Source organism: Lacerta agilis, chromosome 17 (assembly GCF_009819535.1).
Source record: "Lacerta agilis isolate rLacAgi1 chromosome 17, rLacAgi1.pri, whole genome shotgun sequence".
In the NCBI taxonomy this organism is placed as follows: domain Eukaryota; kingdom Metazoa; phylum Chordata; class Lepidosauria; order Squamata; family Lacertidae; genus Lacerta; species Lacerta agilis.
In genome coordinates this window covers 36,763,067-36,787,275 of record NC_046328.1, presented here as the reverse complement: position 1 = coordinate 36,787,275, position 24,209 = coordinate 36,763,067, and the positions used below count along the sequence as shown (strand labels likewise).

At 48.9% G+C, this 24,209-nt stretch overlaps 3 protein-coding genes across 7 annotated transcripts in view; 2 read left to right on the top strand and 1 right to left on the bottom strand.

Moving 5' to 3' along the window:
- The window catches only part of ARNT (aryl hydrocarbon receptor nuclear translocator), a 35,433-nt gene extending 31,633 nt beyond the window's left edge, over window positions 1-3,800 (bottom strand). For all 3 annotated transcript variants that reach the window (XM_033174205.1, XM_033174206.1, XM_033174207.1), the window contains exon 1: window positions 3,715-3,800. In XM_033174205.1, coding sequence (XP_033030096.1) covers window positions 3,715-3,739 — 25 coding nt within the window. In that variant the 5' untranslated portion in view covers window positions 3,740-3,800. The remainder of the gene's footprint in view (window positions 1-3,714) is intronic.
- A 4,524-nt stretch (window positions 3,801-8,324) lies between these two features.
- Window positions 8,325-8,503, top strand: LOC117039265 (cortexin domain-containing 1-like). Its single transcript, XM_033136355.1, has one exon. It carries the CDS (start codon window positions 8,329-8,331, stop codon window positions 8,500-8,502), a length of 174 nt encoding a protein of 57 aa, XP_032992246.1. The 5' UTR covers window positions 8,325-8,328; the 3' UTR covers window position 8,503.
- Window positions 8,504-11,123: 2,620 nt separating this feature from the next.
- Window positions 11,124-24,209, top strand: part of SETDB1 (SET domain bifurcated histone lysine methyltransferase 1) — a 33,982-nt gene continuing 20,896 nt past the window's right edge. The window contains exons 1-9 of one of the 3 annotated variants that reach the window (XM_033174514.1): window positions 11,124-11,247; window positions 13,545-13,767; window positions 14,695-14,855; window positions 15,783-15,817; window positions 17,043-17,139; window positions 18,309-18,437; window positions 19,725-19,926; window positions 21,523-21,596; window positions 22,869-23,074. In XM_033174514.1, coding sequence (XP_033030405.1) covers window positions 13,553-13,767; window positions 14,695-14,855; window positions 15,783-15,817; window positions 17,043-17,139; window positions 18,309-18,437; window positions 19,725-19,926; window positions 21,523-21,596; window positions 22,869-23,074 — 1,119 coding nt within the window. In that variant the 5' untranslated portion in view covers window positions 11,124-11,247; window positions 13,545-13,552. Of the gene's footprint in view, window positions 11,248-13,544; window positions 13,768-14,694; window positions 14,856-15,779; window positions 15,818-17,042; window positions 17,140-18,308; window positions 18,438-19,724; window positions 19,927-21,522; window positions 21,597-22,868; window positions 23,075-24,209 lie in introns of all 3 variants that reach the window. The other 2 variants (XM_033174513.1, XM_033174512.1) reach the window with 2 other exon arrangements.

Here is a 24,209-nt window from a genome sequence, read left to right as displayed (position 1 = left end):
TGCAGGAAATTGTGGCCGCGAAGACGCCAGAAATCACGGAGCGATCTCCACTGGAGTGAACCGGCCCAGGCGAGGTAAACCTTGCCGACCACTGAACTATGGAATTCTCTCCCCATGGGAGACAATGGTGACCACCAACTTGGATGGCTTTAAGAGAGGAATGAGACAAATTCATTAAGGAGAAGGCTAGGCTCTGTCTCCCCAGTTAGAGGCAGCAACACTACTGAAAACCAGTTGCTAGAAACTGCAGGCAGGAGAGTAGTTCTTGTGCTCAGGTCCTGCCTTTGAGCTTCCCAGCATCTGGTTGGCCTCTTCTGGTGTTCCTATGGAACCTCCATGTCCAGAGGCAGTCTACCTCAATCCCTAATTTCTTTGGGGCATTTGGCCACTGTGAGAACAGGACCCAGGACTAGATGGGCCACTGGCCTGATCCAGTAGGCTCTTCTCATATTCTTTTTTGCCCCTCAAATAACAAACCATTGACTCAATTGGGCTGCCACAGATGGAAGAACTCTTGGAGCAATAAAAGCACATCACGGGCACGGCATGTTTTATGCCGCGGCACTCACGGAAAAGAATGAAACAATACCCACAAAGATAATTTAAAATCCTGCTGCAGGCTTCTCTCAGGACTCCGTTCCCTCTGAGGCAGGCCAGATCTAATTAATACCACAAGGCTGTAAAACTCAGAGAACAAGCCATAAACCATCTGAAGTGCTCTTAGGGGCTTCAATCTCCCTGCCTTGCCTATCTGGTTTTCTTTTCTTTTTTTGGCGAAGAGCTAATAAGATCATATTCATGTACAAAGCCTTTAGAGACTGTCCAGAACAGAAAGGCAGTCAGGAAAAGACCAGGAATGACGCAACATCAGTCTGAGTTCTGCTCCTTACAACCCTTTTACGAATTGAAAAAAATAAAATAAAATCAATTTTCTGCCTGCAGCTGACAGTGGAGAAGGAGTCTGCTGAAAAGGAAAGCTTTCCTGGTTGGGGGGGGGGAGGAGGAAGCAGAAGACCAAAAGCCCGCTCAAGGAGGGGAACTCTTAAGAGTGCCAAGAGCGGTCAGGCGACATCCCTCCCCACCATTCCTCTCACAGAGCTCCCTGTGATGAGGGACTGAGTGCTAAACCACTCTGGGAACTGGAGTTAAGAGTCCAAAATATCTGAAGGGCGATGTCCTCTCCTTTCGTTTCTGCCCTGGTGACCCCCCATCTTCCATCCTCCGTAATTGCAGGAGGACCACCATTTTCCAGCAGGCCTATGTCCTTCATCCTACATGTCTATTCTCAGAGAAGACACACCATTGAGACCACCGTCTCCAGCTCCTGAGGAGGCGGCTGGTCCATCTGGGCCAATGCCTCACCAACCTCTGCCAGCTGCCTGCCTTCTTGGTTGCTGCCAGTCCACTGTCTTGTCAGCTTCCTCCTTGGTCTGAGTTGCCCCTTGTAGACAGAACTCAACAGGGGGGAGGGAGGAGACAAAACTAGAATTCGCTCTAGCGCCACCTACTGCTGGTCTCCCAGGCTTACGTCCTACCAATCTCAACAGGCAACACCAGGGGCGGTCCCTGCCTTCAAGCGCTACCTGCCAGCTGAAATTAAACTGCTTCGAGTAATATAAACCGCCTGTTGAACTTTATGCAGGTGCCCTTATGGAAATATTTACTTTCTTTGGTTCAACAAAAGGTTAGCAGGCAACTGGGGCAAGTGGCAAACAAGCAGCTCTCTGGGTCTGAGGACCAGTTCCTGCAGACGCCTGACGTCCCCTTCAAAGTTGCTGTTGCAAAAACCCAATGCTGAACCAAAGGCTCCAACGGACATTTACTTATTACATGTACATCCTTCCTCGAGGTGGCCAACCGGGTTCTCCCCATCTTATCCTCACAACAACCCTGTGAGGTAGGTGAGGCTGGCAGGTCACCCAACAAGCTTAAGAAGAGCTTGCTGGATCCTGCCAATGGCCCCTCGAGCCCAGCATCCTGTTCTCACTGCAGCCACCCAGTCGCCTCTTTTGGGAAACCCGCTTTCAGAAATCGGTTTTCAAAAGCAGAGGCTCAGCACGGCAAGCCATCACGGCTAGAAGCCATTGACAATTTTCTCCACACCTCACTATTATACGTTCAGCACACCGCAGAACACTGCTGGGTATTTTCTGCCTCCTCTTAAGACCCAAATATTTCGGATTAATTCATGCCTCCACCTGCTTAGAAGTCCCATGCGTTTAAATATATCAGAGACGATGAAATAAAGTAGAAACACTCAAGGAAAATCTATCTGTAGTTTTAGATGCACTACATTCGAGATTTTGTGCCAATTAACCCCAACTTCTTCCCCTCACTTCCACTGGCCCCACTCCACTTTGCACCCCTAACAGGAGAAAACACACCACCATTAATTGTTAAACCAAGCCATTTCTTGGGTTGCAGAGCTCCCCCCCCCCCAGTGTGCATGGTCGCCTTCCTGTGTCTCCCTAAATGTCCCCGCTCTTGCATTCCAGAAATCTGCGGCCCAGTCACCCTTGTCATCCACCCACATCCCCAAATCATGCAGCCAAGGGTGTGTTTTTCTATTTGTTTGATCCTGATGTAATCTTAAATTTCATCACATTTTCTTATGTTGTGCATTTAATCAGTCAATACACAGTATCTTTCTTTTCATTTTTAGAGAAAGGCCGTATATTAATCCTTAAATAAAGAAAAGGGCAGTTTCCCTCTGGCAGTGCCCCCTCCCCAAGCCAAGACTCTTTATCCCTTACACACTCCCCAAAAAAATCCTAACTCCAACTAAACCTTTTCCAAAGGGGTACCCAGGTAAAGTATGCGGCAGCAAAAAAAGGGTTGTCATCCCTAAATGCTGATTTTACGATAAATGTGTTATTTCAGGGGAACCCCATTATCCAACTCATTTACATCACTCCCAGCCCTGGGCCACCCCATTCCCCTCTCACCCCACAACTGCCACAGCATCCTCAAGTCACTCTTACCTGTACTTTTCCCAAGCCCCTGCCCCACTGCTAACCCTATGTTCCCCCATGCTATTAAGAACCCTTTGGCCACACCCCCAGTCAAGCCACACTCTCCACCATCCCAAAGAAACTGCAGGGGTGGCCCCCAGATTCACTTCAGGCTAGCTTCCGCTCCCCCAAACCTCTAAGTCTGAGCCTCCCCCCGTATCTCATGATTCCATGTAGCCCCCCACTCCCCGCAATTCACCTACAGTCGTCCTAAATCTATAACCCCTAGCTGCTCACAGACACCCTCATCCTATAACTCCCCATTTTCCCAAACTGCAAGTCTAAGCCCCCAAATCTGTATCTCTGAGCCCCACAGGTTCCCCTTTCCCCTGTACTTCCCCTTTCCACCCCCACCCCCAGTCTCACCCTCCCCTCCCCCAATCCCCCTCATACCCTCTCCCACTAAGACCCCCAACTCATAACTCCCTCCCCCATTCCCCCTCCTCCCCAAAGGAAGAGACCCCCCAAAAAAATCCCATCCCCCTGAGCCCCTCATTAACCCCTTCCATCCCTCTGCCCCTCCCCTCCTGTCACTCCAAGCCCTCCCCCACCTACCTCATGCTGCCCCCTCCCCACAGCTCAACTCCTTCATCCTCCAGTCAGACCCCCCCAAGTCACTCCAGCCCCCCAACCTCTAACCGTGAGCCCCCTCCCACTCTCCCCCCCAACCCGACGCCCAGGCCTCTGCCTCCCCCCAACTCACCCTGGTTGGCAGCGGCTGTTGCCATGGCGACAGGAGGAGAGGGAGGCCGCTCTCCCCTCCCCCCCACTCCTGCCTCAGTTCTCCCCTCTCGCGAAGCGTCAATTCCAAGATGGCGGCCGCTCCAGCTCCGGGCGAGCCCCGCGAGGGGGCGTGGCCGAGGAGGCGGGGAGAAAGGGCTCTTCCATTGGTGCGCGGCCTGCCTAGGGGGCGTGGCCTCCCCTCACCGCCCTCTCCTCCTGCGAAGGCAGATGACGGGGCGGGGGCAGAGAAGGGCGGGGCTAATAGATAGGGGCGGGGCTTGGGGGAAAATAAAAGGCTGGTTCGGAGGGGCTCCCCGCGCGGCGCGTTGTCGGGAAGGGGAATGCGGTGGTGTCAGTGACGTAGTTTAAAGGGGCAGGGCGGGGAAAGGAATCTCGAGTGACCTCACAGAGTGACGTAGCTTCAGCGGGAAAAGGGGGGTTCTGGTGTGACACCATCGGCAGGGCTGGTTTTAATTTAAAAATTAGAAGGAGGGCTGGGGACGGTTTAGTCAGCTTGGCTTTTAATTTTATTTTGTAAAAAGGTCGGTGTTCTAGGTGTGACGTTATGGGCGTGTTTCATTCATTCATTCCAATGATAAGTATTATTTTAAAGCTGTTACTATTAAATAAAGAAGAGAGCGCAAAATATAGTCTGAAGCTCAACATAAAAAAAAACTAAGACCATGGCCACTGGTCCCATCACCTCCTGGCAAATAGAAGGGGAAGAAATGGAGGCAGTGAGAGATTTCACTTTCTTGGGTTCCATGATCACTGCAGATGGTGACAGCAGTCACGAAATTAGAAGACGCCTGCTTCTTGGGAGAAAAGCAATGACAAACCTAGACAGCATCTTAAAAAGCAGAGACATCACCTTGCCGACAAAGGTCCGTATAGTTAAAGCTGTGGTTTTCCCAGTAGTAATGTACGGAAGTGAGAGCTGGACCATCAAGAAGGCTGATCGCCGAAGAATTGATGCTTTTGAATTATGGTGCTGGAGGAGACTCTTGAGAGTCCCATGGACTGCAAGAAGATCAAACCTATCCATCCTTAAAGAAATCAGCCCTGAGTGCTCACTAGAAGGACAGATCCTGAAGTTGAGGCTCCAGTACTTTGGCCACCTCATGAGAAGAGAAGAATCCCTAGAAAAGACCCTGATGTTGGGAAAGATGGAGGGCACAAGGAGAAGGGGACGACAGAGGATGAGATGGCTGGACAGTGTTCTCGAAGCTACTAACATGAGTTTGGCCAAACTGCGAGAGGCAGTGAAGGATAGGCGTGCCTGGCATGCTCTGGTCCATGGGGTCACGAAGAGTCGGACACGACTGAACAACTGAACAACAACAACAACTATTAAATAGTAGTATCTAAAACAGTGAAACTTGCCTATTTTTCTCTCTTAACTGCTGTTCATGGGGTGGGGCTCTTTCCTGGAGACTTGCCATCTTAGCACAGCACAAAAGGAAAACGGACTGGGGTGGGAAGAGGAAGAGGAAAGTGAGCACTGGTCAGCAGCAGACACCAGAGTGTGGCTCCCTTCAGCTCTCCAGTTCTACAGCTGGGCTGATGATACAAGTGCTGCTTGGTGTCCTAACTGCTGGAGGACCCACATTTAAAGCACAGGAGTTCCCCCAAAGAACCCTGGGAGCAGTAGTTTCTTAAAGGTGCTGGGAACTATAGCGCTGTGGGGTAAACTATGGTTCTCAGGATTGTGGGGTGTGTGCTTTAAATGCATGGCGTGTGCAAACTATTTTCGGAGCCTCGTCATTAACCAGCAATGGGGCCTCCCAGTGTTGTTGGACTACAAGTCCCATAATCATTCCTGGCCATAGGCCATGCTGGAGTTGAAGTCTAACCTGTAGGCACTAGCTTGGATGAAATGTACCGGTAGGTGAAATCACACAGAGGTTTCATTCTTTGATCTGTCCTGCTCCTACTGCCAGTCCTTTTCATTATAGCGAGTTCTGGTACACAGGAACAAGCACGACATCTGTGCCAACCTCAAAGGAGTGGTTATCTCAAGGCAGCGTGCTTAGGATAACAACCCTCTGAGTCTTGGTTGCATCAGCAAGTCCTCAGTGCTGCTCCGAATGCACTCTGCACATGTTTAGAGGCAATGTCATTTGAATCAGGGAAGTGGAACTTCAAGGCTGGGCTTTCTCCGCTCTGAGACATTCTCCGCTCTGACACCTTCACCACCTTCCAAGGTTGTGCCTGGCTCCTCATGATACTGACGGAATCATAGAACTGTAGAGTTGGACGGGAACCCAAGGGTCATCTAGACCAACCCCCTGTGATGCAGGACCCTCGAGCAGGGTGGTGGGGCAGGAACTTGGCCTGTTCCTCAGCTGTCCCTTCCGCCCATACAGTGGTACCTTGGTACTCAAACAACTTCGAACCCTAACACTGCGAACCCGGAAGTAAGTGTTCTGGTTTGCGAACTTTTTTTGGAAGCCAAATATGCTCCGTTTTGAGTCTTACGCTTCCGTTTTGAGTGCCACACTTCCGTTTCGAGCGTTACGCTAAGGTCTGTCTGTTTTTGCTATTTATTTTGCGTTTTTGTTTTTGTGACGGTGTGGAACCCAGTTCAGCTACTGATCGATTGTGTGGACTGCAGTACGTTGTTTATTGCTTTCATTTTATGGATCAACGGTCTCGTTAGATAGTAAAATTCATGTTAAATTGCAGTTTTGGGGGTTGTTTTCAAAAGTCTGGAACGGATCAATCCATTTTGCATTACTTTCTATGGGAAAGCGCACCTTGATTTTGGAACGGACTTCCAGAACGGATTAAGTTTGAGAACCAAGGTATACCACACTGTACAGGAAAAGAACCCCCACATGGAAAGATATGCTGGCTGAGTGACTGAGGGTACAATTTAATGGGTGAGGGATCATGTCACTCTCTTTACCGGGAGAGTTTGAAACGTGATGCCACCCCAACTTGATGAAGTATTCATGATACCTTTGGGCTTCAGCAGAGGGGAGCTGGAGCTGCCCGGTGGTTAAGACCAGCTGCGGAAGATAACCAGCGGATTTTTTGCCAACTTACGAGGGACGTCTCTGTGTCGTCAGATTCCAAGCGTACGGTAGGAGCCAATTCCGGATGACTTCGTATCACTTCCGTGTCTCCCCTGCATCTGCAGTGTCTTTTGTCTGATAAACGAACTTACTTTCAGTATGTCATCCTCAGTCCATAGTTGAACTATGGAACTCCTTTCTGCAGGAGGCAGTGATGGAATCCATACAAGGGGAGAGAGAGGGCTCTTACGCTAGAATCCTGCTTGCTGGTTTCTTGCTCAGCCACTCTGAGAACACGATGCTGGACTAGATGGGCCCCAGGCCTGATCCAGCAGCCTCTTCTTAGTGTCTTGTGACCTGAGGCCCTACCTCTACAAATTTCCTTCTTCGGTTCCATATGGGGATGGCTTTGTTTCCTTTCAGTTCAGCAGTGCCAGCGGGGAACCTCAGGCCCATGCGGCCCCCTGGCTTCTCAGTCTGGCCCTTGGGACTCTCCATAGGCCACACCCCTCTGCAAGCCACGCCCCTTGACAGCCCAGCTTAGCAGCCGCCTTAGGTATTTTTTTGATAGGCTGGACTGTATCCCTGAACTAAAATAATACCTGTTGCTTGTCTAGATGGGAGGACAGAGGCAGGTTTGAGTACAGAGGTGAAATTTACATTTGTTGCTCCGCCCCTTTTGGCCTCTGGCCCCACCCACCACTGTCATATGACTCTGCAGGTAGCCTAGAAGTAAATGGTTCCGACCTGCATCGCATCGGAAGGTGTAGGACTCTCCTTCCTTGGGAGGTTTTTAAACAGAGCTTGGGTGGCCATCTGTCAGGAAATTTTTAGCAGCTCCTACACTTTGGAACTTCCTGCCTATTGACATCAGGCAGGTGCGGTCACTGTACTTTTTCTGGCACCTGCTAAAAACATTATTGTTTAGGCAGGCCTACCCAGATGTTGCGAAAGCTGATCTGAGCTTTAATCTGCTTATATTCTATTGTTAACTTTTTGAAGGTCTTAAATAATTTTATTGTTTTGTCTCTGTTCTAAACCACTTGGGGGGTTTGTTTCATTTCTACCATCAAGCGGTGTACAATTTTTAATGAAACTGATTAAAGTATATTTCCTGCATTACAGGGCATTTGGACTAAATGGCCCCTGGTGTTCCTTTGAACCCTTCTGTTCTATGATTCTAAATATAACAATGCAGGGGTTGGGGGTGTCATTTGGCGTTTCAGATGTTGCTGAACTACATATCCCATCCTCCCTGTCTTCTGGCTTGCTAGGGCTCATGGGAGTTGTAGTTCAGCACCATCTGGCTGGCTGGATGTCCCACATGCCTGGAATATGATAGCTCTGTGGGTAGAGACTCTTAATTTCAGGGTCATGGGTTTGAGCCCCACACTTAGCAAAAGACTCCCGCATTGCAAGGGGTTGGAACTCTACAATTCTATGATTCCGCCCCCCCACAAATGTACGACTGGGGGTCTGAACCCAGATGGCCCCACACCATCCTGCCTCTCCCTCCCCACAGGTGAGCAGACATGCTTTGGCCCGGCTGGTGAGAAGCGGTCTGCCACGCCGGACCCATGGAGAATCCCACGCCGGAGACATTCGTGGATGTGGACAAGGGGATCTGCATCGGCTTCCTCTCGCTCATGTGCTTCTTCCTGATGCTCATGATGGTGCGCTGTGCAAAGCTCATCATGGACCCCTACACTGCCATCCCCACCTCGACTTGGGAGGAGGAGCAGCTTGATTGACAGCTCCTGATGGGGACAGACAAGGTGGAGGTGGAAAATGTGGAAGGAAGGAAAGAAGGCAGGTGCTTAAACCAGTGTTTTTCAACCTTTTTTGGGCAAAGGCACACTTGTTTCATGAAAAAAATCACGAGGCACACCACCATTAGAAAATGTTAAAAAATTTAACTCTGTGCCTATATTGACTATATATAAAGTTATTTTCCCACGGCACACCAGGCAACATCTTGCGGCACACTAGTGTGCCACGGAACAGTGGTTGAAAAACACTGGCTTAAACAGTATTTATCCTTACTCTTGGTTCCTCCACTGCTGGACTAGACCATTTGGATTCTTTCCAACTCTATGATCCTTTGATTCTATGGTTCTCATAGTAGTTCTTCCCTGTTCCATGAAGCAGTGGAAAGCTCAGCACAAAATGCATTGTCTGATGTCCGATCCACGCCAGACATTGAAAGCACGACTTTCCCAAAGAATTCTAGGAAACTGCCACTCCTCCTCCTCCTCGCAGAGCTACAATTTCCAGCCCCCTGGACAAACTACAGTTCCCAGAATCCTTTGGGGGAATTCATGGTTGTTGTTGTTGTTGTTTTAAATGTGTGTTGAGTGTACTTTAAATGTACAGTGTGCATCTGCCCTCTGACTGATTTGGTTCCCGGACAGATTCCCAACATGGGTTGCAATCAAATATACAACTGTAAAACAGTATACAGTGGTACCTCGGGTTACAAACGCTTCGGGTTACAAACACTTCGGGTTACAGACTCCGCTAACCTGGAAGTAGTACCTCATGTTGAGAACTTTGCCCCAGGATGAGAACGTAAATCGTGTGCCGGTGGCCCCATTAGCTAAACTGGTACCTCAGGTTAAGAACGGTTTCGGATTAAGAACGGACCTCCGCAATGAATTAAGTTCGTAACCCAAGGTACCACCGTACAATCGTAAAACCTATTTGCAAGAGAGGAAGAGCCATTCCAGGACTGCCCTCCAGGAACCTGCGGGGAATAAAACAGTTCCACTTTCCTGGTTTCAAGGATATGAAAACAATTAAAATCCATTGTGTGTGTAAAACTGTTACAAACTATTCTAAAAGTATAAAAAGTTGAAAAAGTAGTTCTGATACGCATGCAGCCTAGGAGAAAGATTTCTACTTTAAAGTCTTGTTGAAATGTTCGGAAACAGTTTTGGTCCTTTTGAGGATGGTGGTGAGAGCATATGGTAGCCTTTGCTAACCTGGTGAGACTGGGCAAATTCATGAATGATCAGGTTATCAGTGGCTACGAGCCACAAATCCCAGTTGCTAGAAATCACAGGGGGAGAGGATTCTGTTATGCTCAGGTTTCCCAGAGGCATCTGGTTGGCCACTATGAGAACAAGATGCTGGACTAGATTCAGTTCTTCTTATGTTCTTTGGGGGAACCTCCAGGTCCAGAGGCAGTCTATCTAGATTCCTAGATTCTTTGGGACCATATGCTTGCCAAGCAAGTGCTCTGCCTGGAGCGACGGTTCCTGGAATATAAATGAAGATTCCAGTCCTCATGATTCTGAATAAAGGGCTGATTTAATGGGAACACGGAATGCTGCCTTATAGCAAGCCGGACACCCACCGGCACAGCCCTGTTTCCTGGGAGTTGTGGTTCAAAACAGCCATGCTATCTGGGTGGGCTGATGGGAGTTGTAGTACAAAACACCTCGAGGGCACCAGGTTGAAGACTGAGATACAAATTCATGCCGAGCGCAGAGTTCAAGGCCTCCGACACTTTGCTGCAAAAGTGCCAGAAAGAGGTTAGGCTACACGGATTGGGTTTTCTTCCTTTCATGTCAAATGGGGAGCAAGGCAGGGGAACCCTTACTTTTATGCAAAATGTACTCTCATGCTGCGAAAAGTGCAGCAGAATGAATGGAGAGCTTCAGTGGACATGTATTGGTTCTCTCGGAAGAAAATTATTATTTTGACTGCTGGCCATGAAGGGTTTTCATTCATTCAATTTGTATAACGCCCTTCATCTGTAGATTTACAGCTCCCCTCTTGGTGTGAAACTGCTCGCATGTATATCTACCTCCCCCACCCACGGAAAACAAACCTTATTATGCTAATACAAAATTAAATTCCTACCTAAAAAGTCACACTTCTTGACTCTGGAGTGATTTATGTTTTCCTGTTCAATTTCTGCATCTCGAGATACCTGGAGAAAAGGAGGGTGGGGCCGCTTAAATCATCATCATCATCATAACGGGATTGTGTCGATGGGTTTTATTTTTTTTAAATAAAAGTTGCAGAAATCCCAGTTAAGAGTTGAAATGGGGAAAATAGGCCACTGGCCCTTTAAAAGAAATACAACCCCTATGGCGCATGCGCATTTCCGCCTCCTCCTTTCCAATTGAGCTTCCTCCCGATGCAGCTTCCACAAGTGCCTTTACTGCGCCGCGCATGCGCGCTGAGCCCAAACCGCGGCGGGGGGCCTCTTTCCTGAGGCGCATGCGTTGAGAAGCTTCCCGGCAGCTTCCTCGCGATCTCCTCCGGGCAACCGCCTTCCTGCAACGCATGCGCACAGCTGCTGGCAGGCCGCTCCGTGGGTGTGGCTTAAAAGAAATGGCCTGGGGCTTGCGAAGTGGCCCCGCCCCCGGAAGCACGTGGACGGGGCTTCCGGTCCTTCCTAAAGTGCCCTCTCCTAAAGGCTGAGTTGGTTCCAAGGAAAATAATTCTCCCCCCTTTTCTTTGGCCCCCTCAAGGGGGGAGGGGGAGAGGTAGGTATGGGGGAGGACTGGAGCTTTGGGAAGGGGGGGGGCTACAAAGGTGGGGGAGGGGCCTGTCTGTCAGGCAAGGGGAGGCACTTTATTATTTGGGAGGGGGAGTGAGTAGGAAGGGGCTGAATTGGGGGGAGCAGAACTGGGGGGCGGCTGAATGTTAAGACTGGTGTAGGCCTTAAAAGGTGGGTAGGGGGCTGGATTTCGGGTGGGTGCTGCACATTGGGGGGGTGAATTTGGGAGTGGGGGGTCTTGAATGGTGAGACTGGGGCATGCCTTCAAAAGTGAGTGGGACAGAGTGAACTTGGGGTGGGGGGCTACAAATTGTGGAGAGGGCTTGACTGGGGGGGGCTTCTGTTAGAGGTGCAGGTTGTTGGGGAAAGACGTTGGCATGCTCTCAAAAGCAAAAGGGGTTTAGGGAGAGGCCGGATTTGAGAGGGGATGGTCGACTTCTGGGTGGGAGTGGGTGTCTCTCTTGTGTGCGAAAGAGGGGAGCCGAATGAGAGAGGGGTTGAATAGGGGTGCACCTGTCTTAGGGTATTGCAGGGGCAAGGCGGTTGCATCTGTTTAGGTCTAAATGGCATGTGGGAGGGGGTAAGAGTAGGTGGAATTGGGGGTGAGGGAGAAGACCGTAACTCTTAGAGCAGAGGAACTTCCCAGGCAGGAAAGCTTCCTGCATCAGAATGTGAATAGCTGGAAGAGACATGGAGCTTGAATGCGGAGAATACTTGGATCCCTTAGTGGAGGGACAAGAGTGGGAGCTGTTCCAAAGGGATTTGATCCCATAAAGTGAACAGGGGGCTGTGTTTGAGGAATACATGGTGTCTATTAATGTCGTTAATATTTTCCAGGATAAGTGTTTTATGTAGTTCATTGTTTAAAATATTTTCTAGTTTTAAACTTCAGTTATTTAAGAACATAAGAAGGCATTTGACCCATCTAGTCCAGCATCCTGTTCTCACAGTGGCCAACCAGATGCCTGCGGGAAACCAGGAAGCATGTTTCCTCTTCAGTGGTTTCCCGCAAATCGTATTCAGAAGCATTGCTGCCTCCGACTGTGGTGTTAGAGCACAGCCATCATGTCTATTAGCCATCAATAGACCTCTCTTCCTCCATGAATTTGTCCAGTCCTCTTTTTTTAAATCCATCCAGGTTGGTGGGAATTATTATCTCCTGTGAAAAGGAAGGACTTTTTCCACAAAGAGAAACTATGGAATTTGCTTCCACAAGAGGTAGTGATGACTGCCAGCTTGGATGGCTTGAAAAGTGAATTGGACAAATTCGTGGCGAATAAGGTTATCCATGTTGTTGTTGTTGTCGCTTTGAGAACACTGTCCAACCATCTCATCCTCTGTCGTCCCCTTCTCCTTGTGCCCTCCATCTTTCCCAACATCAGGGTCTTTTCTAGGGAGTCTTCTCTTCTCATGAGGTGGCCAAAGTACTGGAGCCTCAACTTCAGGATCTGTCCTTCTAGTGAGCACTCAGGGCTGATTTCTTTGAGAATGGATAGGTTTGATCTTCTTGCAGTCCATGGGACTCTCAAGAGTCTCCTCCAGCACCATAATTCAAAAGCATCAATTCTTCGGCAATCAGCCTTCTTTATGGTACAGCTCTCACTTCCGTACATTACTACTGGGAACACCATAGCTTTAACTATACGGACCTTTGTCGGCAAGGTGATGTCTTTGCTTTTTAAGATGTTTTTTAAGTTATCCATAGCTGCTAGCTACAGCAGCTGTGCTCTCACTTCACTGTCGGAGGCAGTATGCGTCTGAATACCAGTGATTGGGAATTGCAAGTGGGGAGAGTGTTCTTGTCCTTAGGCTCTGCTTGCTGGGTTCCCAGAGACATTAAGTTGGCTGCTGTGAGAATAGGATGCTGGACTTGATGGGGTTTTGGCCTGATCTAGCAGCCTAGCTCTTCTGACATTCTCATTGGCTGATTGGGTCAGGAGAGGAGATATAACATGCACACACAGAAGCTGCACATAGCCTGATGCCAGCAGGTGGAGTTATAGTTGTTTGGTTTGTGATGGCTTTTCATACCATTTGAAATAAGCCGATGGGATTCCATTTGGCTTGGTTTCATTGTGTATGGCTGGTTTATAGTATATAAACCTACAGTATATGAGTTTATTAAATATAAACATACATGCTTTCCTCTTCAGATGGTTGGCAGTGTTTTAAATTGAATGCTTCTGGGAACAATGTAGGGAAGGCACCTAAAGAGGAGGGGGAGGGCTGAACAATGTTTTGGGTGCCCACGTTTGAACTCTTCCTTCTTTTGAACAACCTCAGTTTCTGCCATGATGGCAGAGTCCCCAGAGATGGAGCTGCAGCGAGAGGTGTTGGAGGAGCTAGGGATCTCCTTGGAGGATCTCAAGCAGCTGATTGACGAGGAGCTGGAGAAGTCGGAGCGCATAGCGCAGCGGAAGAAGCAACTGGAGGAATTGTCGGAGTGCTTGAAGCAGAAGGAGGATGAAGTGGCCCGTGTGGACGTTCTCCTTGACAATGCTGTGAAGTAAGTTGCAAGCCGGGGTGTGGAGGCATGAAAGCGTCCCCCTGTTTTAGGTTTGGTTCGATTGCTATAAAATGCTTGCATTTCCTGTGTAAAGCTTCTGCCGGTGAATACTTGACCCTCCTGTGCAGGACAGTCTGAAGCAGGAGTGGCAAACCTCTGGCCCTCCAGATGTTGCTCAGTTGCAGCTCCCAGCATTCCTGACGTTTGGCCATGCTGAGGGGAGCTGGAGTCCCATTTTCTCCCCCCATTTTATGCTCATTGTTTTCTTGAGTTTTTGTTTCCTCCCTGTACTTTGCTCTGTTGCCAAGGTTTTCTTCACTTAGTTTTCAGGCAAGGGTGTTGTTTTGTTAGATGCTCATTAGCTCAGTTGGCTAGAGCACGGTGATGAGAACGCCAAGGTTGCAGGCTTGTTCTCCGTAACGGACAGCTGCATATTCCTGCATTGCAGGGTTTTGGATCAGATGATCGCCAGGTCCCTTCCACCTCTATGATTCTGTGATGCCTTTTTTATCATATTTGGAGTACTAGTTTTAAGTGTGTGGCAGGATGCCTTGAGGGTATCTTGGTTTGGAGTAAAGGGGGGGGGGTCAGAAAACCTCCACAAACCTAAAACATTTCTGAGAGAAGGCTTTGTGTTTCCTTGACAAGCTGGTTCTCCCATAATAGCATATTTGTTTGTTTACTGAATTTATATCTCACCTTGAGGTGGTGTACATAGTTTCCCCCCCCCCCCATCTCATTGAATCCCCTCAACAACCCTGTACGGTAGGTTAGGCTGAGAGGCAGTGACTCACCCCAGATCACACCCAGTGAGCTTCATGGCTGAGGATTCGAACCCTCGTCTTCCAGACTATAGTCTGACACTCTACCACACTGATTTCGCTCCTTCTCTCCCTGCCTCCCTCTCTCTGCTTGCTACCCCAACAGGGCTGTGGATGAATGTGAAGTTCTAGTCAAGGACATATATGCCAACCTGGGCCTGGAGTACCTGGAGACTGACTCGGAGGAAGAGGATGCTGCATCCAAGCCCATGGAAGTGATCGAGATACCTGATGAGGACGACGACGACGTCATGAGCATCGATTCAGGTTAGGCGCCTGGTGGAGTCAAGCAAGAAAGACCAGGTGTCGGGGATCTTTGGTCCTCCAACTGTTGCTGAAGTACTGACTCTCATTAGCCCTAGCTATGCTTGGAAGGCTAAGGACGATGGGAGTTGTAGTTCGGCAGCATCTGGAGGGCCCAAGGTTCCTGAGGCTCTGAGATGTCTTCTGAGCTTTGTATGCATAGAGGGAAGTGAGGGGCAGGTGGAGCTTGCCAACCTGGGAAGGTAGCCCATCTAGGAGAAGGAAAACTCTGACCCTAAGCCTCCGCTATATTGCAGGATAACTTTGGGAGAAGAAAAGACTAAGGAGTAAACCCTACACAAGTCCAGAGACGATAGGATGGCGCCTTGTACGCCTCCTTCTGGCAACTCCTGCAGCCAAGCTGGTGCCAAACGTATTGCTCTGCTTTCCTTTGGGCCACATCAGCGAGGCTGAGAAGTGGGGGGAGGGGGGCTTGTCGTCTGAGCAGCCCAGGACCTCCAGAGACATTGCCCAGGCTTATGCCCCAGGTCTTAGGTGCTGCTAATGCAGTGGTTTGAGAGGTACACTCCACTGTCTCTTGAGACAGATGGAAGCCAACAATATATGCATAGATAAATTATTCTATTCTAATTATTATTCTATTCTAAACAAAGCATTTTTAGTTCACTATTCAGCCGTAAAAGGCTCCCAGAACAGCTTGCAACAATTGGCAAAAAGACATCCCCTGCCCCCAAGGCTTACAATGTAAATAACACAGCACTAAAGGAAAACGGAATGGGGAGGGTAGAGGATGTATATAGAAACATCGGGTGCGTATTCCCCCTCACGCACAATTATTGATTATAACTCATCTGAAATGGATGGCAGGCTTATAGATACTTCCTAGAAGTAAGGGTATTTTTACATCTAAACTTTTTTTATTTACAGCAGATGCAAGTAACAAAATGGCGAAGGATCAGAAGTTGGTGAGTTTTTTGGGTGGTGGGAAATCACTTGAGTATCAAGATCTTATAGATAAATGTTTTCCCTGCATCCTGCCCTCCTTCAGCAGGTGCCCTCAGGGCCTGGAGCGCCAATCCTGGGAACTGAAGGTTTCAGCACCTCTTTGTTCAAGGGAGAGGCATGTGCATTCACAAAAGGGGAGGTGTCTGGGTCTGGTGACCGGCTGAACCTTTCTGTGCTGATTTCCACCAACCTTCACTCCTTGCCACTGGGTGCTTTTCTGTTTGCTGTTTTAGAGCGGAGAGAATTAGCTGGCTGGGTGGGGAAATGTGCCAGGGGAAGGGGGTCACCTTGAACACGGGCAGCAAACTTGGATTGAGAACCGGTTGGTTGCTGCCGAGTCCGTAACTATGCCTCATTTCAAGGGCATTGCTGGCTCAGTTGATTAGAGCAGGATGCTGATAAAGCCAAGGTTGCAGGTTTGGTCCTTGTAGGAGATAGCTGTGTATTCCTGCATCGCAGAGGGTTGGATTAGATCAGAACTTTCCAAACTTTTCAAGTAGGTGGCACACTTTCTGGACATGCATCATTGCGCGACACAGTGATTCAGTTTTGCATCGTTAAGACATCTTAATGCAGCCCTGTTTAGGGACGCTTTTAATGTCTGATGAATTATTGTATTTTGATGTTGTGTTGGAAGCCGCCCAGAGTGGCTGGGTATAAATAATAATAATAATAATAATAATTATTATTATTATCATCATCATCATCATCATCATCATCATTACACAATGCAGTGATTCAGTTTTGCATCATTTCACGACGCGGTAATTCAGTTTTGCATCATTTTGCATACTAGCAAACCGGAAGTTAAACCAAGACTTTCCAGCCCCAGGAGAAGTGCAGGGAACGTTTGTCTGACACACATACACACTGCAGCCAACACACTTAACGTGTCGCGACACACAGTTTGGAAAGCTGTGGGTGGACCAGATGAAGCTCTGGCTCCCCTACCAGCTACACAATTCTATGTTTCTACGACTCCCAAGAGCACCATCTGCCTCAGCTCTGCTAGTCCAAAAAGGGCCCTCCTGTTCTCTCTCTATGGCCAACCAGCCAGATGGCATGGTGGGCCGTGAGAAGCTCACCTCTTGGTGTTCCGAGTTCGAGTCCTGTGCTCGTTTTGTTCTCTCCGGGGAAAATTAAAAAAGGAGGTACTTAAGAGATGCCTGTCCCTTCTGTCTGCAGCTTCGGGAAGCCATGGCTGCCATGAGGAAGTCTGCGCAGGATGTTCAGAAATTCATGGACGCTGTGAACAAAAAGGACGGCCTGGATTCCTACAGGGGTAGTTGTGCGCGAAAAATATCAGTGGTCCAGTATGTGAGCTGGCTTCAGCCTTGCAGCCTGCCTGCTAACATTTTTCAGGGCTACATTTTTATCTGTGTACACTGAGGTGGTTAACATGGTCAGTCCTCTGGAGTCCACTTGCCAGTGTGCGTGTGGCTAAAGGGAACCTTGCAATTGGTTTGCATCCGTGGCATATACTGGCCAGAAGATTTGATTCAGATCCTGATTTGGCTTGTGTTTTTTTTTGGTGGGGGAGGCCTCCTCAGTGTGGGGCACTTTGTAGGCTGCAGGGTTATTATTATACCCTATACCCGGGGGTCTCAGGGCAGTTCACAGAATAAAATCAATATATAAAACCACACAATATAATGCAGCTCTGGTTACGATTGGTGACATGAATCCAAATTCACGAGGAATGTTGCACAGAAGAACTGCCAATCTGGGTATAAAACAGTGGTATTTTTTTTAGTAAACAATAATGGGGTACAACCAGAAATGCTCAAGCAGTTTATTGTCAAGTTCCTGGCAGTAACTTCTCTCTCTCTCTCAATCTGTCTTCAACTTCCTTATCTTTGGCCAGAATTGGAGCAAGGTCATCTCTCCAGAGAGCGTTGAATCCTGCCAAATTTCAGAAGGATAGCTGCAGAGACAAGGGTAGACATGATAGTTTTGGGATGAATGAAGAAGCAATCACTTAATCTTCCCTGGTGTTCTGTGGGCAGTTCTGTGGGCATGAGAGAGGTGCTCCTGGGTGAGGACCTGCAAAATTGCAAATACAGTCCTACCTTGGATCACTAAAGCCTTGCGAGTCAAACGTTTTGGCTGCCGAACGCTGCAAACCCAGAAGTGAGTGTTCCGGTTTGCTAACGTTCTTTGGAACCTCAATGTCCGACGCAGCTTCCGATTGGCTGCAGGAGCTTCCTGCAGCCAATCGGAAGCCACACCTTGGTTTCCAAATGTTTTGGAAGTCGAACAGACTTCCGGAAGAGATTCCGCTCGACTTCTGAGGTACCACTGTAGATCCAGAGTCTTTTTGACCCTGACCTGCACTGTCACAGAGCAGACCTCCAGGTCGCTCTGCAGAGCATCCCATAATGACAGCAGTTGCTGATGTGGGTCTAAAGGAAATGGTTCTCAAGTATCCCCTCCCCCCGCCGCCTGTTGCAGGATCCCAGCAGGTGAGTCCTGACTGCGAGCTCACCCACGACGGAGACCTGTCGGTCGGAGACCGCGTCCTGGGGAAGAAGCGGACAAAGACCTGGCACAAGGGCACCCTGATCGCCATCCAGACTGTGGGTGAGTGCGGCAGCCTGCTGGCCAAAGGATCGTTTTATTTACTTAGAAAATTTGCTCAAGTGCACTCGCCACTAAGTGATGTGCGAGGAGTGCTGTGGAAACAGAAATTGGTAACACCAGAATTCAGTTAAAATGTTTCCTGGGATATATTGGGAAGGTCTTCAGTAGGCGCCGAAAGTTCAACAGGGAGAGTGGGCCCGTCTGATCTCAGCTGGAATATATAACTACAGGGGAAGGGGGCAGGTGTTGGGGAGGCTTGCCTGAGACGGTGTTTGGGGGCATTGCCGATCCAGTGACTGTCGGGTCTGCAGAAGCTCCTCTCTCTTCAAAACACAGGGCGAAACAGCATTTGGAGAGGAGGTTCTGAAAACCGTTGAGGTGGCAAAAAAAGGGGGGCCAGATGATTGACAGGTGGGTGGCTGCCCAGCTGTCAGGATTGGCCCAGGATTGGCAGAACAGGCACTGCTACGGATACCACATAATGCCCGTTCTGCATTTGTAACATCTTGATGTTTTAGGGCAGCAGCAACTGCACTTTGGAACTCCCCGCCTTTTGATACTTTCTCTCTACTCTCTTCAGCAAGCATCCTAGTTTAGACAAGCCTACCCAGAAGTTTAGAAACCTGATGCACATTTTAACCTGTTTTTAGTCTTTTTGAAAGTCTTGAATTATCGCTGTCAACTTTTCTTATTGCTAATCCCATACCATCTTTTTTTTGTGAACGGTTTTGAGGTTGCATTTTAAAAAAGCTGAGTGCTGTGTGTATTTTTTGAAATAAGGAAAGAAGTGAGGGGTTTGCGGGGAAGAGAGCCAACTGGGGGTCTGTCTACTTGAATAGCAAAGGCCATCACCTTTTTAATCTTCTACCCTCGTATTGAAGTATAACCAGCCGTACCAACAGGCTAAAAAATAGCTTCTATCCATGGGCTGTTAGGCTGTTGAACGAAAAATAACATAGTGAAATTGACTTGCGAGGTGGTGTGTTGTTTGATAAGAGATTGAGTGTTGGGGGGGGAGGCTCGTTTAATTTCATTGTACACAGATTGTACGATGACAATTGTCATCCTGCACCCCACGATAACTGCCACTTCACTTTTAATAGGCTAAGGACTTTAGTACCGGTCTCGGTGTAAGACACCATAATCACACTCTTCCCCCCCCCAAAAAAAAGCTTAGGTTAGAAAGGGGAACCCTATTTGTAATGACCGGCTGGAATGGAAAAAAAGTTGAGAGCGGGGGTCGCCCCATTTTTCAGCCACCCCCCCTCCCCTTTCGCCCTCTCCCAGGCCCTGGGAAGAAGTACAAGGTGAAGTTTGACAACAAAGGGAAGAGCCTCCTCTCGGGGAACCACATTGCCTACGACTACCATCCTTCGGCCGACAAGCTCCATGTCGGGAGCCGGGTGGTGGCTAAGTACAAGGACGGCAACCAGATGTGGCTCTACGCCGGGATCGTGGCCGAGACGCCCAACGTCAAGAACAAGATGAGGTCAGAGGGGTGGGCGGGTCAGAGCGGGTTAACTTTCCCTTTTTATTGTAAAGAAACCATTGCAGTTCTTTCCTGGACAGTTAACACATGAATGTGCATCATTGCCTCCGATATATTCATTTAGAGAAGCAGGACCAAAGCGGGAGACAGGCTAGCAACAGCGGAGAACTTTTCCCTTTAAGCCCAAGGGCCACATTCCCTTCCGGGCAGTTTTGTGGGGGCCGCATGCCAGGGCGTTGGGAGGGGCCAGAGGCAACTGCAGAAAACATCTTTGTTCAGGCCAGCTTCTCCAGACACGTAAAAGTTCTGGGTTGGTTTTTTTAAGTTTGCTGTTGAATGTTTCAGCAACCTGCTCTTAACTGAATTTTTATTGTTGATTTTTAATCCCCTATTTTGCCTTATTTTTGCGTTAAAAAACAGCTCTGAGGTTTCATTACAGTCAAGTGGGATGTAGATTTTCATTAGTGGGCAGAGCAATGTAAATAAGTGGGCGGAGCAATGTATGTGCGATTTTACCTTTTTTGCACAGTAGACTAGTTCCTACACTTTGGAACTCCCTGCCTATTGTGCTCCTTTTCAGCGCCTGCTAAAAACGTGTTTGTTCAGACAAGCCTGCCCTGATGTTTAGAAAGTGTGATGCAAGTTTTAACCCGTTTTCAGTCTTAAATGATTGCTGCTAATTTTCCTTACGGGAATTTTTTTATTGTTTTTATCTCTTTTGTAAACCACTTTGAGATTCGTTTGATTTTTACAGTCGAGCAGTCTAAAAATATATATGAAATAAATAGATAATACAGTCGTACCTTGGTTCCCGAATGGAATCCGTTCGACTTCCAAAAATGTTCGAAAACCAAGGCGCAGCTTCATATCAGCTACAGGAAGCTCCTGCAGCCAATCGGAAGTTGCGTTGGACGTCCGGGTTCCAAAGAATGTTCGCAAACCGGAACACTCATTTCCAGGTTTGCGGCATTCGGGAGCCAAAATGTCCGAGTCACAAGGTGTTTGAAAATCAAGGTACGACTGTACACTCACACACCCTCTAGCCTGCATCCAGAGAAGCGAGTGACACAGAGTTCAAGTGACACATTTCCAGCCAGGCAGAATTACTTGGAGAGAGGAATCAGGCCTAGGGAGATTCTGCAAGGAACAGAGAAAGAAGCTAAGCTAGGGTTGGGCTAGGCGTTAATGTGCAATTAGGGACCCCTGTCACTCACCCTAACCTTGTGAAGTGGGCAGAAGTTCACTCTGGATTGCCAGGGGTAGATCTCCCAGGTGGTTTGTCTTAATTTGCGTAGCAATATGGGTTGGGGTTTGTTGGTATGGAAGGATTTGCGAGTACCCTATTCCCCTAACACTTATTTCTTTCCAAAAATGCATTTATTGCTTTACCGTAAACCAAAAAAACAACAGCAGCAGCAGCAACAAAATACCTGGAAGTGGTTTGCAAAAAAGAATAAAACAATGAAATGACCAGTAAGAGAAAAATGGTTAAAGGCAACTATATAAAGCATTAAAGGAAAGAGATTGAGCTAGAATCCTTGGGATTGAGTCCTGCCATTTAACTGTGCGCTGCCTCCCTCCCTCCCTCCCTCCCAGGTTCCTCATCTTCTTCGATGATGGTTACGCCTCCTACGTCGTCCAGCCAGAGCTCTACCTGATCTGCCGGCCTCGTGAGTTTTTGTGTTACAGTCCGATTTTTCATTTATCCAAACGGTGTCTCTTCTGCCCTCTGAGGGTGTGAGGCTTTTCTCTTCTTCTTACAAAAACTGTGTGTGCAGAGGGAGATGGCATTTAACTGAAACAGCAGCTTTACAATAAGGCGGGCACCCCCAAACTCGGCCCTCCAGATGTTTTGGGACTACAATTCCCATCATTCCTGTCCCCTGGTCCTGTTAGCTAGGGATGATGGGAGTTGTAGTCCCAAAACATCTAGAGGGCCAAGTTTGGGGGTGCCTGCAATAAGGGAAAGACGTTAGCAGCTTTGCATCCCTTGGATAACTCAAAGCGACTTACAACTGTTTAAGCAAAAAAAAACAAGCACATATGCTAAAACCAGCATTATTTTATACACACAAACACCCACCCACCCACACACACACACAAACACCCACCCACCCATACAGTGCTTTTTTCTGGGGGGGTGCAGGGGGACGGATACCCCTAAACATTTTGTGAATCTTAAGTTTGGCCTTATTGAGAGGCAGTATTTCAATATGCATAGGAAAATGAGAGTACCCCTAAACATTTTTTTAAGAAAAAAGCACTGCACCCATATATATACACACACACACACACACACACACACCACAGTGGTACCTCAGTTGTGGAACGTAATCTGTTGCGGAAGTCCGTTGACTTCTGAAACATTCGACAACTGAGGTGCAAAGGACGGTCGGCAATTTCAGTTGAGAAAATTGAAAAACACGTAGCCAAAGCATTTACTTCTGGGTTTTCGGCATTCGAAAACCAAAATGTTCAACTTCCAAGACGCTCGAAAACCAAATTACCACTATTATCTCTCTTTCTATCTATCCATCTAAACATCCAAATTACACAACAAGGCCACAGATCAGGGTATCCGGCTCTTTTTGTAGTACAAGTCCCATCATTCCCAGCAGGACCACCGGTCAGTGATAATGGGAATTGTAGTCCAAAAAGATCTGTGGACCTAAGTTTGGGAAACCTTGCCATATAGATAATTAAAAGCCAAAGGCCTGATGAAAAAGGATTTCTTTTTGCCTGGCACCTAAAGACATGCAATGATGGTGCCAGGCAAGAGCCTCCCTGGGGAAAGCAGTTTATAAGTTGCTTTGTGTTGATGATAAAGCTGGAAAGGCGAGAGAAGTATTTTGAGAAGTGTTCGGTGTGGGGAAAATTCCTTTTAAAAAAAAAATTCCTTCCTTTAAAAAAAAAAGCGATCCGTTGTGTTTTCTTTCCGTCAGTCAAGAAGTCGTGGGAGGACATAGAAGACATCTCGTGCCGGGATTTCATTGAGGAGTACATCACGGCGTACCCGAACCGGCCGATGGTCTTGCTCAAGAGCGGCCAGCTGATCAAAACCGAGTGGGAGGGGACCTGGTGGAAGTCCCGCGTGGAGGAGGTGGACGGGAGCCTGGTGAAAATCCTCTTCCTGGTAGGATCCGCTAAGGTAGCGCTCACCCTTCCTTGCCTTCTTTGGATTACCGTATTTTTCGCTCCATAAGGCGCACTTTTCCCTTCCTAAAAAGGAAGGGGAAATGTTAGTGCGTCTTATGGAGCGAATGCTTAGCTCCCGCTGCCTCCCACCCCACCCCCGCGCGTTTGGCGGGAGGTGGGGGGGGCGGCAGCAGAGACATTGCTGGATCCTCCCCCCCGCACCTCCATTCTGCGAACGGAGGCTGTGGGAGGATCCAGCAACATCCGCTTCGCTCCCCGCTGCCTCCCCCCACCCCCCGCTGAGTTCAGCAGGAGGTGGCAGGGCGCGGAGTGGTGGAGAAAGCAGCATCCCCGCTATTTCCTCCACCACCTCCCCGCCACCGATTGGTGCCGGGCGCGGGGTGGTGGAGAAAGCAACGGGGATGCTGCTGCTTTGGGGATCGGCGATGGGGCGCAGGGTAGAGAAAGCAGCATCCCCGCTGCTTTCTCCACCCCTCGCCCTGTGTGCCGATCCCAAAAGCAGGCTTTTGGGATCGGCGGCAGGGCGCAGGGTAAAGAAAGCAGCATCCCTGCTGCTTTCTCCACCACCCCGCGCCCTGCCGCCGATCCCAAAAGCAGCAGCATCCCCGTTGCTTTCTCCACCACCCCGCGCCCGGCACCAGGCTTTTGGGATCGGCGGCTGGGCGCGGGGTGGTGGAGAAAGCAGCGGGGATGCTGCTTTCTCCACCACCCCACGCCCTGTGCTCATCCCGCTTGCTTTGAAGGGAGCTGGGGACAGGGGTGAACGCTCACCCCTCATCCCCAGCTCCCTTAAAAGCGAATGGGGATTAGCCCTCGGAAGGGTTGCGTGGGCCCCTTCAGAGCAGCTCATCCCCGCTTTTTTTAAAGGGAGCCGGGGAGAAGGGGTGAGCCTCCTTTACTCCCCTTCGCAGCCTTTTAGAGTAGGAAAACCAGAAAAAATATTTCCCCCTGGTTTTCCCCCTTTAAAAATGAGGTGCGTCTCATGGTCCGGAGCATCTTTTGGACCGAAAAATACGGTATCTCTCTGTCGGAATGCAACCGGGGTCCACTGCTACAGGACAGGGGGTGAACAGCAGTAGGAGCCCAGCGGTTGCAAGAGATAAGTACTGAACTGCTGGGCCTCTGGT